This window comes from Trachypithecus francoisi, unplaced genomic scaffold (assembly GCF_009764315.1).
Source record: "Trachypithecus francoisi isolate TF-2019V2 unplaced genomic scaffold, Tfra_2.0 Lachesis_group1, whole genome shotgun sequence".
Taxonomy (NCBI): Eukaryota; Metazoa; Chordata; class Mammalia; order Primates; family Cercopithecidae; genus Trachypithecus; species Trachypithecus francoisi.
The window spans coordinates 86,966,185-86,980,114 of NW_022681454.1; the positions used below are offsets into that span (position 1 = coordinate 86,966,185).

Here is a 13,930-nt window from a genome sequence, read left to right on the forward strand (position 1 = left end):
TTTACCAAATGCAACTGAGCTTATTCACATGGCAGAAACTCAGGTTTCAGCAGAACAGAGTCTTTGGGAAAGCATCCAAAGATTATAATTAATTGCTAAATTAAATGGGCACTAAACATTCTCTATATACCTTTCATTGATACATATAAAACACATTTTCTACTACTAATACTATGGACCAGTAATTTGGATTGCTTTTGTTGGAAGTGCTGAGACCTTAAACCATCAGGGATGTAAGGCTGTGAGGTAAAGTGTAAGGTTTCTCTGTCGCTTAACTTATCAGAATTGTTGTCATTTCCATTTTTAGGATACTTCAGAAAATGCAGGATGCTGGGTCATATTCAGTCACTTTCCATTTATCTTTAATCATCTGTCGAAAATTAAACTACTACATACAGACACACTTTTAAAAATAGAGGTATGTATGCCTATTTGTCTTCATTAGCATAAATCACATGCTAAGTGCCTTCTTAATCATGCAATATTTTGGGGGTGATAAGAGAACCAACTACCAGTGAAACCAATGGTTGTGGCATTCAAGTAGCTTACACTCTAATGAAGAAGGCAAGGCAGACTGTCATAATTTGGATCATCTTCACCTTAAGGCAAATTAGGGCCTTGGTAGCAAGGGATGGAGCTTGGACAACTGGCATAGTTGTTGGGTTTTACCTGAAGTTGGCAGTGGCAGCCTGTAGTCTTCTGAATAGTACTCAAAGAGGTATAACAGACTTGGGCTTGACTAGCACCTGTGTAAGGAGGCACAATCTAATGAAAAGATATGGTAGCAGGAATAGAGGTGGCTGAGGATTCCTGAAATTAGGAGCCCAATAAATGACTACTACTCTGTGATGGTGCCATAATAGAGGTTTGTACAGATTCTCCCTTTTCTATATACAGTACTGTTACTAACTGAGGTGGTTATGTTTGTAGATATATCCAGCAAAGTGGATGGATATTTTATCAAACGTTAACAAAATATTCTACCACCAAAGTAGTAAAATTGGGCAATTGAAAATTCCCAAGGAATTGTATGAGATAATCCTTGCCTCATTGCAATTTTATAAGGATTAAATTTGTTAATACAGGTAAAGCATTTAAAACTGCCTCACTCAAAGTACCCAAAGGGTTGGGTATTATTATCACTTTTACATATGCAGACATATGTTATATGTATGTATAACATTCAAATATATGTCCTTAAAGCAGATAGTTTAATATAATGCATTTACCATAATAAAAATGGGAAATTGATTTATGAGTTCTGAGTATGACTAGAATGAAATATTTAACAAAGGGAAATCAAAGCAAAAAGATAAAAGAACTTTGTTTTGCTTCAACTCTTACAACCTATTCTCTCCTGATTTTAAACAAGGTTCCAGAGATAATTTCGTAGAAGTAGTATTTGACTACTCCTTTTTCTGCTAAAAGCATAGACTTTTTTTTTTTTTTTTTGAGAGCGTCTCCTCTGCCGCCCAGGCTGGAGTGCAGTGGCATGATCTCGGCTCACTGCAACCTCCGCTTCCTGGGTTCAAGCGATTTTCCTGCCTCAGTCTCCCAAGTACCTGGGATTACGGGCACCTGCCGCCACACTCAGCTAATTTTTGTATTTTTTGTAGAGACAGGGTTTCACCATGTTGGCCAGGCTGGTCTCAAACTCCTGACCTCAAGTGATCCGCCTGCCTCAGCCTCCCAAAGTGCTGGGATTACAGGTGTGAGCCACTGCACCCGGCCCCAAACCATAGACTTCGGTGACCTAAAATTGCCATTTGGTTTCTGAATGGACATTCTGTCTGTCCATCTTTCCCTCTCTCTTTCCCCGCTTGTCTGTCTTCAATTAACTTCTTAGGTAAATTCTGCCTTAAAATCTCTTGTCTAGGTGTTTTTTTTCCTGGAATAGGCTCTTTGGTGACATCTCTCACACCTGGATTTTTTTCCTGCAGCCTTTTTGCTTTCTAAGCATCTGAACTTCTCTTCTGAATGAGAAAGCATCATGTTGCAGTGCACTGTTTCAATGGATACCAATACATCTCTTAGCCTGTTAATAAGTAGCTTTGGTATCTTAAGCATTAATAATTGTGTGTATAGGAGAAAGTGGTCTGATAAAACCTGCAGTTGGTAACTTACTTGCTCATCCAGGTTGGCTCCACAAAGGCTTTGATTCTTCAGGTCCCTTGTTTCCTCTGCTCGCTGAGACTAAATACTAATGTTATCATTTATCTTCAGTGGTGCATATAAGGTTCTTTTCATAAAGGTGACCTGCATTTATAAGCAGAACCAGTTTATTCTGCTTTCCAAATTTTTACTTAGAGAGGGCCAATGGTAAAATGAAGTGTAATATTTCTGTTTCTGTTTTCCTAGGGTAAAAAACATAAAGCTTATCTTATGTCGGCAGCAATTGAGGAAGAAAGAGAGTCTGAATTCGCTTTGATGCCCACGTTTGATCTAACAGTCAGAAGGAATCACTTGATTGAGGATGTTTTGAATCAGCTAAGTCAATTTGAGAATGAAGACCTGAGGAAAGAGTTATGGGTAAAGTGTAATTCTCACTTAATGTTTTTGCTGCTGAGAAAAGAAAAACATAAATGTAACAAAGGGTTTCATAGGAAGTTATCGTCCTTTGCCACAGAGGTTGTTTATTTTAGGGTTCCTCTGATTCCCTAGTTTGCCTTTGAGTTTTGGGTGATAGCTGTGGGCACTCATTGAGTATGTTTGGGCTAAGAACAGCAGGCAAACTGGTTGTTCTCCCCACACCCTGCTCAGGTAGATAGTTCAGTGTTGGCCCTAAGAGGTACAGTCCCTTCTGAGGTCTGGCCTAGCCTGGCTAGCTCCACCCTTGAAGGGTGTCAGTGAGATGGTTAGCATAGAGGAGAATTAAGGGGTTGTTTTTCTTCTTATGTAATAACCTAAATTGGCACAGGCATGGTGACTCACACCTGTAATCCCAGCACTGGGAGGCTGAAGCAGGTGGATCACCTGAGGTCAGGAGTTTGAGACCAGCTTGGTCAACATGGTGAAACCCTGTCTCTACTAAAAATACAGAAATTAACTGTGTGTGGTGGTGGGCATCTATAATCCCAGCTACTCGGGAGGCTGAAACATGAGAATCACTTGAACCCAGGAAGCAGAGGTTGCAGTGAGCCGAGATCATGCCACTGCACTCTGGCCTGGGTGACAGAGCGAGACTCTGTCTCAAAAAAAAACCCCGAAAATAATAATAACCTAAATTGCTTTGTAGAAAAGAGAACTTTCTCTTAAAATCCTACAGTTATTTTGGGGTATAATTGTAGATTTGACCATGTTCGGAAGATCTGTAACTGATTTTTTCTTTAGTTACCATATAATTTGTCTTATTAGTAAATATTTGATACCGAATCATAATGACCAGTAGATCTTTTGAGTGCTGTCCTTGTGGCAAGAACTGTTGTGCTTTGTACCTAATTTTTTAACCATTTCAACAACACTACGTGGCAGATTCTGTTTTCCCCTCATTTTACAGATGGGGAAGCTGAGGTACAGAACTATTAGGTGACTTACCCAAGAGTAACCCAACTGATAAGCATCAGAGCCAGGATTTGGGCCCAGCCATTAGGAACTAGACTTTCTGCTTAATCAAGACAGATAAAGATTGACCTGATAATATTAGTAAATGGAGTATTTTTGATTGGGGACCCTAGTTTATCACTTCTACTCAGATTAAAGAAAGATTGACTTTACTAAGTCTCAAGATACTGATGTAAAAGCATATTGCACCCGGACACAGTGGCTCATGCCTGTAATCCTAGCACTTGAGGAGACCAAGGTGGGCAGATCACCTGAGGTCAGGAGTTCGAAACCAACCTGATCAGCATGGTGAAATCCCATCTCTACTAAAAATAAAAAAAATTAGTTGGGTGTGGTGGCAGGTGCCTGTAATCCCAGCTGCTTGGGAGGCTGAGGCGTGAGAATCACTTGAACCCGGAAGGTGGAGGTTGCAGTGAGCCAAGATTGCATCACTGTACTCCAGCCTGGGCAACAGAGCAAGATTCTGTCTCAAGGAAAAAAATATATATATATAGCAGGTTAAAGTTGGCATTTCCATGTATTTTTGCACACAGATAATTGTATAACTCTAATGAACTCATGTGATTGTATCCTTTGCCAGTCAGTCCACTCGATTATTTGAGTTCCACTTTTATATATCGTTCATCCAGTTTTTAAATGCGGGTAACACTCAGCATTTGCCATTTGCAGGCTCTGTGTGAGATATTTTACATGTATGATCCCTGTAATCTTTCTGATAATCATGTGGGAAAACAGGCTTTATGAGATCAGGCAGCTTGTCCTTAGTAAGAAGGGGGGGAAGGGTTTGACACCGGGTCTTGCTACAGAGATTTTTAATATTTCACTATTTCACCAAGAGGAATGGAAGAGGCATGCATCTAAATAAAGAAACTGGTAAGAGTAGCTTTCTGGAGATGCTAGTAGAACATCTGGGTAGAAATGTCGAACAGGTCTTTGGAAGTGACTGTCAATCAGGAGAGAAAATACACTGAATCTGAAGGTGAAATATCTACGAGTGGTAAACAAAGTTTACGGAGAAAATGAACCTCCAGAGAAAGAACAGAGAGAAAGGACAGAAGTGTTAGGATAGAACTGTTTGCAATTCTGGTTCTAGAAGTTAAACTAGCAGGAAAAAGAAGAGAGAAATAAAACCATGAAGGGTGCTTCATAAGCAAAAGCAAGGGAGAAGAGTGTGTCAAGAAAAAGGATATGATCAGAAGTGGAAAAGGAGTTAACGAAATCAAAGAGATGAGATATGAGAAAAAGTCCTTGAAGTTTGGCGATTTACAGTTCTTGGTCTTCTTGGAGAGACCCATTTAAGTGGAGAAGTGGGTTTGGAAGTTGGCGTATCTCTCTGAAGTTTGGCAAGAGTAGAAGGAGCCCATGTTGTCTGTATTGGAGACAATATGTTGGGATTTTTTTTTTCCTTTTAAGGTTAAGGGGGAACTTAACATTTTTGTAAATGGAAGTGAAAGATTCCAAGAAAAGGCAGGAATGGAGGGGTAACTGAAGGAGCAAAGATGGGTTATGATAGCATCCTCTTGGGAGGGATTGGTGTCAGCAGTGGGGGTGCAGCCTCAGGGAGCAGATAGCCACTTCAGCAAACACCTTATGTGTGCTCTGGTTTTTTGAACATCCTGAATTTTTTTTTTTTGTTTATTTGTTTATTTATTTATATATGTATGAGACAGAGTCTCACTCTGTTGCCCAGGCTGAGGGCAGTGGTGTGACGTCGGCTTATGGCAACCTTCATCTCCTGGGTTCAAGTGAGTCTCGTGCTTCAGCCTTCTGAGTAGCTGGGATTACAGGTATGCATCACTACACCCAGCTAATTTTTATATTTTTAATAGAGACAGGGTTTCACCATGTTGGCCAGACTGGTCACAAACTCCTGACCTCACGTGATTCGCCCACCTTGGCCTCCCAAAGTGCTGGGATTACAGGTGTGAGCCACCACACCCGGCGGATTTTTATGATTTCTTTCTGTTTGTTTTTATTACATATACTTGGATCTGATGACTATAATAGTGATGCCAGTTGAGGTCAGTTTAGTGGTAAAAACCTTAGGCTCTGGGGTTTGACCGACATAGGATTAAATTTAGGCTGTAGGCCAGGTGTGGCGGCTCATGGTTGTAATCTCAGCACTTTGGGAGGCCGAGGTGGGTGGATCACTTGAGGTCAGGAGTTCAAGAGCAGCCTGGCCAGCACAGTGAAACCCTGTCTCTACTTAAAATACAAAAAAATTAGCCAGGCGTGGTGGTGCATATCTGTAATCCCAGCTACTCTGGGGGCTGAGGAAGGAGAATCGCTTAAAACCGGGAGACGGAGGTTGCAGTGAGCCGAGATCAGACCATTACACACCAGCCTAGATAACAGAGTGAGACTCCATTTCAAAAAAAAAAAACTAGGCTACACCACCTAGCTGTTGTATAAACTTAGAAAAGTTATTTAAATTCTCAAGGCCGCATTATCTCATAGAATTAATGTAGAGCTTAAATATGACAATATATAAGTAGGATACTTAGTGCCTACCAAATACTTGGGTCCACAATTAATGTTAGCTATTTACTGTTATTAAATGAGACTTCATGTATAGCAATATGGAGCCCTGGAAGTGATGTATTATTTGCTCTGTTTCCTCAGGTTTCATTTAGTGGAGAAATTGGGTATGACCTTGTAGGAGTCAAGAGAGAGTTCTTCTACTGTCTGTTTGAAGAGATGATCCAGCCAGAATATGGGATGTTCATGTATCCTGAAGGGGCTTCCTGCATGTGGTTTCCTGTTAGGGTAAGTTCCCTTTTCTTCGCTTAAGGTATTTTGTGACAGAAAAAGTACATCTTATAACATAGAAAATTAGTTTGTCTAGACTGTTTCGTGTTAGGTGAGGAGTTACGGATATAATTGTGGAGATAATCTATAATTCTAATAAGGTGATTATTTTCTTTAAAATGGAGTTTCCTTTTCCTGGGTTCCCATATCTGTCCACATAGAACTCAAGCAATGTGTTTTTTTGATCAATTATATAATGCATGGGTTAAAAAGGAACCTTCTTTTTTTTAGGTAGTCATTCTTTGTGTCAGTTCTGTTTTCCCAATGAATTTGAAGACAAAAGCTGTGGAAAGAAATTGTGAAAACTAGTTCATAAAGATTATTGAACCTAATGTATTTTTATTGCTGGTATGCTTTTAGGAACTAAAACTGTGGCAGAGATTTATTTGGTTGTTTGTTTCTTTTGTTTTGCTTTGTTTTTGAGACGGAATCTCACTCTGTCACCCAGGCTAGAGTGCAGTGCCATGATCTTAGCTCACTGCAACCTCCGCCTCCCAGGCACAAGCCATTCCCACCTCAGCCTGGCGGGATTACAGTAACTGGGATTACAGGCTTCCGCCACCACACCTGGGTAGTTTTTGTGTTTTTTAGTAGAGATGGGGTTTCACCAGTTTGGCCAGGCTGGTCTCAAACTCCTGACCTCAGGTTATCTGCCCAGCTTGACCTCCCAAAGGGCTGGGATTACAAACATGAGAGTGGCAGGGATTTAAATTGACTTAATGACCAAATGTTAGGTTGGTACAAAAGTAATTGCAGGTTTTGCCTTTACTTTTAATGGCAAAAACTGCAATTACTTTTGCACCAACCTAATATAAACCCTAAACATTTTTATCTCAGGCTTTAAATTTTTCAATTTGAGATTTGATTTTTTTTTTTTTTTTTTGAGACGGAGTCTCGCTCTGTCGCCCAGGCTGGAGTGCAGTGGCCGGATCTCAGCTCACTGCAAGCTCCGCCTCCCGGGTTTAGGCCATTCTCCTGCCTCAGCCTCCAAGTAGCTGGGACTACAGGCGCCCGCCACCTCGCCCGGCTAGTTTTTTTTTTGTATTTTTTTAGTAGAGACGGGGTTTCACCGTGTTAGCCAGGATGGTCTCGATCTCCTGACCTCGTGATCCGCCCGTCTCGGCCTCCCAAAGTGCTGGGATTACAGGCTTGAGCCACCGCGCCCGGCCGAGATTTGATTTTATGAAAGAGGAACAAAGGTTTATTTAATATAAATATTTCATTGTACTGGTAAAAACTCATAATACTTTAAGATTTTTTTTTCGCTTTTCAGCCTAAATTTGAGAAGAAAAGGTATTTCTTCTTTGGGCTCCTATGTGGACTTTGCCTGTTCAATTGCAATGTTGCCAACCTTCCTTTCCCACTGGCACTGTTTAAGAAACTTTTGGACCAAATGCCATCATTGGAAGACTTGAAAGAACTCAGTCCTGATTTGGGAAAGTAAGTAAACATAGTTCCTGAGGAAGGACTCTAATAAACTTATATTTAGGCAAATATTTAAGTACACACACTTCATAATATTTTCATGTTCAACAGCAGCATTTTAGGTACTTCTGACCAGTTTTAACTTTGACAAGAATTGTTGGATGATAATTTCATTTTCTAAAATTAGAAAGTGTTGATTATTCCCTTAACTAGTCTTCAATGTTTGCATTAATCTTTCAACTTTTTCTGTGTAGGAATAGTCATGCACAGAGCACAGGTTACATACACCTTGGTGCAAAATCTACTAGTGATGTTTATGTTAAATGTTGTTTCATGTCATCACCTTTAAAATGGAAACTTATTTCTAAGTTAAAAGACAAGCCACCACCTCACCAAAAAATGGCAACAGTAGAAGGGTTTTAATATCCTTGCTGTGTAAAGCATTCCTACACATCCATAAGAAATATTCACAAAGTATCCAAGAAGGCAACCTGGGAAAGAAGCAATAGAAATGCTTCCTCAATAAAAATGTCTTCAATCTCACCAGTGCTCATAGAATGCCTATTAAAGTAAGAGGCTAATTTATACTTCAGGTTGATGGTGGTTTGAAGTGTTGATGCTATATAGTATTAGCAAGGGCTTGAAAACTTTCATTTTAATTTCAGGTGTTATTAGTGGAAATACAGATTGGTACTCCTTTTCAGAGAACAGTGTGGCAGGACTTAGCAAAATCAAAACATGTTTGCCTTTTCAACCCAACAATTCTACTTCTAGACATTTAACTTTCAGAAATACACAACCAGGCAAGGATCAGTGTACAGTAATATGCATTATATTTATAGTTCATAATATAAAGGCTCCCTAAATGTCCTTCACTAAGGGAATGATATATTTTTGGTATATTTATGCAGTGGAATACTACAGGGATTTTTATTGTTATTTTTTTAAAGAGTAAGAACAGGCCAGGCATGATGGCTCATCCCTGTAACCCCAGCACTGCAGGGAGGCTGAGGCAAGTGGATTGCTGGAGCCCAGGAGTTTGAGATCAGCCTGGCCAACATGGCAAGACCTCATCTCTACAAAAACAAACAAACAAAAAAAATAAAAATTAGCTGGGCATGCTGGCACATGCTAGGAGGCACACCTCAGGAGGCTGAGGCGGGTGGATAGATTGAGCCCAGGAGGTCGAAGCTGCAGTGAGCCATAATCATACCACTGCACTCCAGCCTGGGTGACAGAAGAAGACTCTGTCTCAATTAAAAAAAAAGAATAAGACTCCAAAGCGCTTTTACTTAGGTTGGTTATATCTGTCAGTATTTACAGGAGTAGAAATTAAGTATTTTAAACACAGGGATACACAATATCTGTTAGCTATTAGCGCATTCCACAGTGTCATATAGCTTCTTGAAAACTCTTCTGTTTACTCACAGCAGAATGTGAAAAGAGGCAAATAACATCTTAATAATGTTATGAAAATGGTTTTGATCTCATGAACTCTGTAAAGGCCCAAGGATTCCCAATAATTGCTGGTCTGGCTCACATTTTGAGAACCAGTGATCTCTGTGTTCAGTAAAACTCAATTTTAATCCCAGGAGGCTTTTTATTAAACTTGACAACCTGGTTCTAAAATTTATATGGATGAACAAAGGGTTGGGAATAACCAGAAATAATTCTTAAGGCAAATAAGAATTTGGAGAACTTGGTCTGTCAGATATCAAGAATTATTAGAGACCGGGCGTGGTGGCTCACGCCTGTAATCCCAGCACTTTGGGAGGCTGAGGCGGGCAGATCACGAGGTCAGGAGATCGAGACCATCCTGGCTAACATGGTGAATCCCCACCTCTACTAAAAATACAAAAAATTAGCTGGGCGTGGTGGCGGGCGCCCGTAGTCCCAGCTACTCGGGAGGTTGAGGCAGGAGACTGACGTGAATCCAGTAGGCGGAGGTTGCAGTGAGCCAAGATTGCGCCACTGCACTCCAGTCTGGGCGACAGAGCGAGACTCTATCTCAAAAAAAAAGGAATTATTAGAAAGCTGTATTATTTAGGACAGTATGATAGGTTTTCCAATAGAACAGAAGATAGATTAGAAATGGACCCATGCCTATATGGAACTTTATTAGAGGTGACATATTTGATCAAGGGGAATAGGAGTACTAAATAAATGGAACTGGAAAAAAAAATGATATCTGTCTGGGGAAAAAAATGGTATCTGGGGAGAAAAATGAAAGTAGATCCTTGTCTTATACCATACATGATAATCACCTCCATGAGGATGAAGGATTTAGATATTAAATGCAAAAATCATGAAAATACAAGAAAATTGTATTTCTCACCTTTGACATTTCTTAAACAAGACATGTAACGTACCAACATTAAAGAGAAGATTTCATACATTTAACTGCAATAAGATTAAAGAACTTCTCTGTTCATCAGGAGGGTGTTAGAAAAATGCAGAAGGGAAGGTGCTATCAGGATCTGAATGTGTTCCCCAAAAATTCATATATCAAAGCCAAATCCCCAGTGTGGAGCCCTCATGAGTGGAATTCATTCCCCTATGAAAGAGGCCCAAGGGAGCCTATTCGCCCTTTCCACCATGAGAGGATAGAGAGGGCACCATTGAAAAGGAATGGGTCGTCACCTATTCCCTTTAGATTCAGACACCGAATCTGCTGGCACTTTGATCTTGTACTCCAAGCCTCCAGAACCGTGAGCAATAAATTTATGTTTATAGATTACCCAGTCTAAGATATTTTGTTATAGCAGCCTAAATGGACTAAGGGACTTCTTGCTACCAAGAAGTGTGGTATTGGAAGCAACTTTGGAACTGGGTAATAAGTAGTGGAAGAGTTTTGAGGTGCATGCTAGAAAAATCGCATATTGCCCTATAGAGCAGTTCTGGCAAGGGTTCAGAAGAAGAGGAGACCTCTAGAGAAAGCCTCGGTCTTCTTAGAGATTACCTAAGTGGTCGTGATCAGAATGTTAGTATAAACATAGACAATAAAGGCAATTCTGATGAGATCCCAGATGGAAGTGAGGAACACACTGGAAATTGGAGGAGAGGTGATCCTGGTTACTATATAAAGTGGCGAAGAATGTAGCTGAATTGTGTTGTATCCTAGTATTTGTGTAAAGTAAGATTCTTGACAATGAAATAGGATATTTGGCAGAAGCAATCTCTAAGCAAAGTGGTAAAGGAACAATATGACTTTTCTTGACTGCTTACACCAAAATGGAAGCAGGGAGAATTATTTACAGTGGAATTTATCATTAGAAAAAAAGCTGAACTTAAAGATTTGGAAATGCTCAGCCTGGCCATGTTGTAAAGAATGCAAACGTGTTTTGAAGAGAGCACCAAGGGGGTGTGGCCAGGTGACTCTTTAATAAAGAGATTAGTGTGGATGGATGGAAGCCTGGTGCTGTTCATCAAGACAATGGAAGAATGACCCCAAAGGCATTTCTGAGATCACTGGGGGCTGTCAATCCCATCACAGGCCCTGAGTACCAAGGCCTGGAGGACAGAACTATGTCAAGAGTGGCTTTGTGTAGCCACAGGACCTGGACATTTGATGTCCAGTGCTGCCACAAGTCCCTACTCGTTGCATTCTGGCACAGTGCTCCTCAGCTGACCCAGGTGTGACTCCAGTGGCCCCAGGTATGGTGTGGGTCACAGTGGCTGTCCCATCAGAGGGCACGGGTGGTAAACCTGGATGGTGGGCAGGCTGTGCCATCTCTACTGACACACAGAGTGTACAAGCTGTGGGGCCTTGGCTTCTCCTACCTAGATATCAAAAGATACTTCACAGAGCCATGGGGTGCAGGCAGAGAACTGGCACAGGGTTGAGGCCACTGTCAAGAGCCCCCACTAAGGCAGTGCCTAGTGGAGTCATAGGAGTGAGGCTGCTCTAGAGACCCCAGAAGAGCCTGAGGGAGAACCACAAGCACCCAATACTAATGTGTGAGAGCCTCCAGGTGGGCTGTGCCCAGCAAAGCCATGGGTGTAGAGCTGCCTGGAAACTTAGGAGCCCAACCCCAACCCCAGTGTGTCCTGAAGGTGGGACATTGAGTCAAAGATTATTCTCAAGCCTTAAGATTTAATGTTGCATGCCGTTTTGAGTTTTGGACTTAATTGGGACCTCTTACCCCTTTCTTCTTTCTATTACTCCCTTTTGAAATGGGAATGTCTATCCTATGCCTGTTCTACATTGAATTTTATTTTATTTATTTATTTTGAGACAGAGTCTCCCACTCTGTGGCCCAGGCTGGAGTGCAGTGGTGGGATCTGGGCTCACTGCAACCTCCGCCTCCCAGGTTCAAGCGATTCTTGTCCCTCAGTCTCCTGAGTAACTGGAATTACAGGCACATGGCACCATGCCTGGCTAATTTTTGTATTTTTAGTAGAGATGAGGTTTCACCATGTTGGCCAGGCTGGTCTCAAACTCTTGACCTTAAGTGATCCACCCACCTTGGCCTCCCAAATTGCTGGGATTACAGGCGTGAGCCACTGCACCTGGCCCACCATTGTATTTTAGAAGCACGTAACTTGTTCAATTTCACAGGATCACAGCTGGCGAACAATTCACCTCTTTCCCCACAAAAACAAAAACAACCCACAATGAATAAAACATGGTCCGTTACTTCACAATACAGTAATCTAAAAATCCAGTGGGGAAAAAAAGTCAGTTCAGATTCTACCTTATCCCAGAGGCCTTTCCCAATGTCATGCATGTATCCCTTCAGAAAAATGTAACTGTGCTATTTTAAGCCTATGTGATTTCCATAGTTCTCTGGCTGCACATACCTCACTGTATTGTAGGTAAGACTCCCATCAGCATACTTCACCTTCAAGTCCCAGAGTTTATTGGCAGTAATATCTTAGTCTCAACTTTACATCCCCTATGCCTGCTATGGTAGGGGTTACTTAAATGTTTATTGAATAAATATTTGAGTGAATGAGCAAATACAATGAGACATCATGTTATTTCAAAAGCATGTATAAAGCATCATAGGATGACAGGATGGAAATATTTAAAAATTGGTTACTGTCCATTTTGATGTGACCTCTGTTCTCACAAATGCCCTGAAACTATTAAGGTAGTCTAATTTCAGGTGTTTCTTAAGCTTGATGATATTGGGACAAGAGGTGCAGAGAAGGTCCTTTGACCCACCTCAGAGTTACTGATACCTGAAATTTAATATGAGACCTATTCTGTAAGTAAAGTTCAAAAGCTTCAATAAAGGTTACACCAGTTTGAATGAGTTTCACTGTCAGTGAACGTTAGAATCCTTTTCTAAATAGAAACCTACAATCATTAGGTAGGGAATTTAGGGTAAAGGGAAGAGAGCTGTGAAGCAGGCAGGCAGCCTGCAGAATTGCAGACAAGCTTCCTAAATTTGACATGTTTAGTTGACGTCTGGCCCTGTTTAGGTTATCAGTACATGGAGAAAGAAGTGCTGTGAACTATATCTGACCTCCTACCTTCAGAATAGCTATACATTTGACATTTATTTTAGATGCTGTGTCTAGTGATCATGGTTATTACGTTTTTAAAAGCAAGATTATTTTTCCCCTTAGGAATTTGCAAACACTTCTGGATGATGAAGGTGATAACTTTGAAGAAGTATTTTACATCCATTTTAATGTGAGTAACAAAAGCAGATAACAGATTAGTTTTAACTGATTTTACGTATTTAACTAAACATGTCTACTTTCACTTAAAAAAACCTGAAATAAATTAGTGAAAAAGGTATTTTTCTTCATCATGATCTAGGTACGTCAGTTAGATTTTACTATGTAACAGCCAACCTTAAAACCAAGTGCCCTAAAAGAACATATACAATTTTGTGGGTTTCTGAACTGGGCCGACTTGGCTGGGCTGGATGGTCTAAAGTGGTGTCACTCACATGCCCAGTCATTGGCAGGCTGGTTGGGTTATAGGGTATCAGCTGCAACAGCTTGTCTCCATTCCCTGTGGTCTCTCATTCTCCAATAGGCTAGCTGTGGCTTTTGAAGCAAGACTGCAGTCTTTATTCTTCACATGGTGGCCTTAGGATTACAGAGAGGAAAGGATAGCAAACCCCACCACACATGCTTCTGCTTCTTTCAGATCCTGTTGGCTAAAGTGCTTCACATGGCC

The 13,930-nt window shown here is 40.9% G+C and overlaps 1 protein-coding gene across 2 annotated transcripts in view; it reads left to right on the plus strand.

Moving 5' to 3' along the window:
- HERC5 (HECT and RLD domain containing E3 ubiquitin protein ligase 5) overlaps positions 1-13,930 on the plus strand; it is a 60,515-nt gene that overhangs the window by 34,564 nt on the left and 12,021 nt on the right. For both annotated transcript variants that reach the window (XR_004438040.1, XM_033214793.1), the window contains exons 15-19: positions 308-418; positions 2,359-2,529; positions 6,184-6,327; positions 7,643-7,809; positions 13,369-13,435. Coding sequence is in view for 1 of the 2 variants with exons in the window: in XM_033214793.1 (XP_033070684.1) it covers positions 308-418; positions 2,359-2,529; positions 6,184-6,327; positions 7,643-7,809; positions 13,369-13,435 (660 nt within the window). In the remaining variant the exon portion in view is untranslated. The remainder of the gene's footprint in view (positions 1-307; positions 419-2,358; positions 2,530-6,183; positions 6,328-7,642; positions 7,810-13,368; positions 13,436-13,930) is intronic.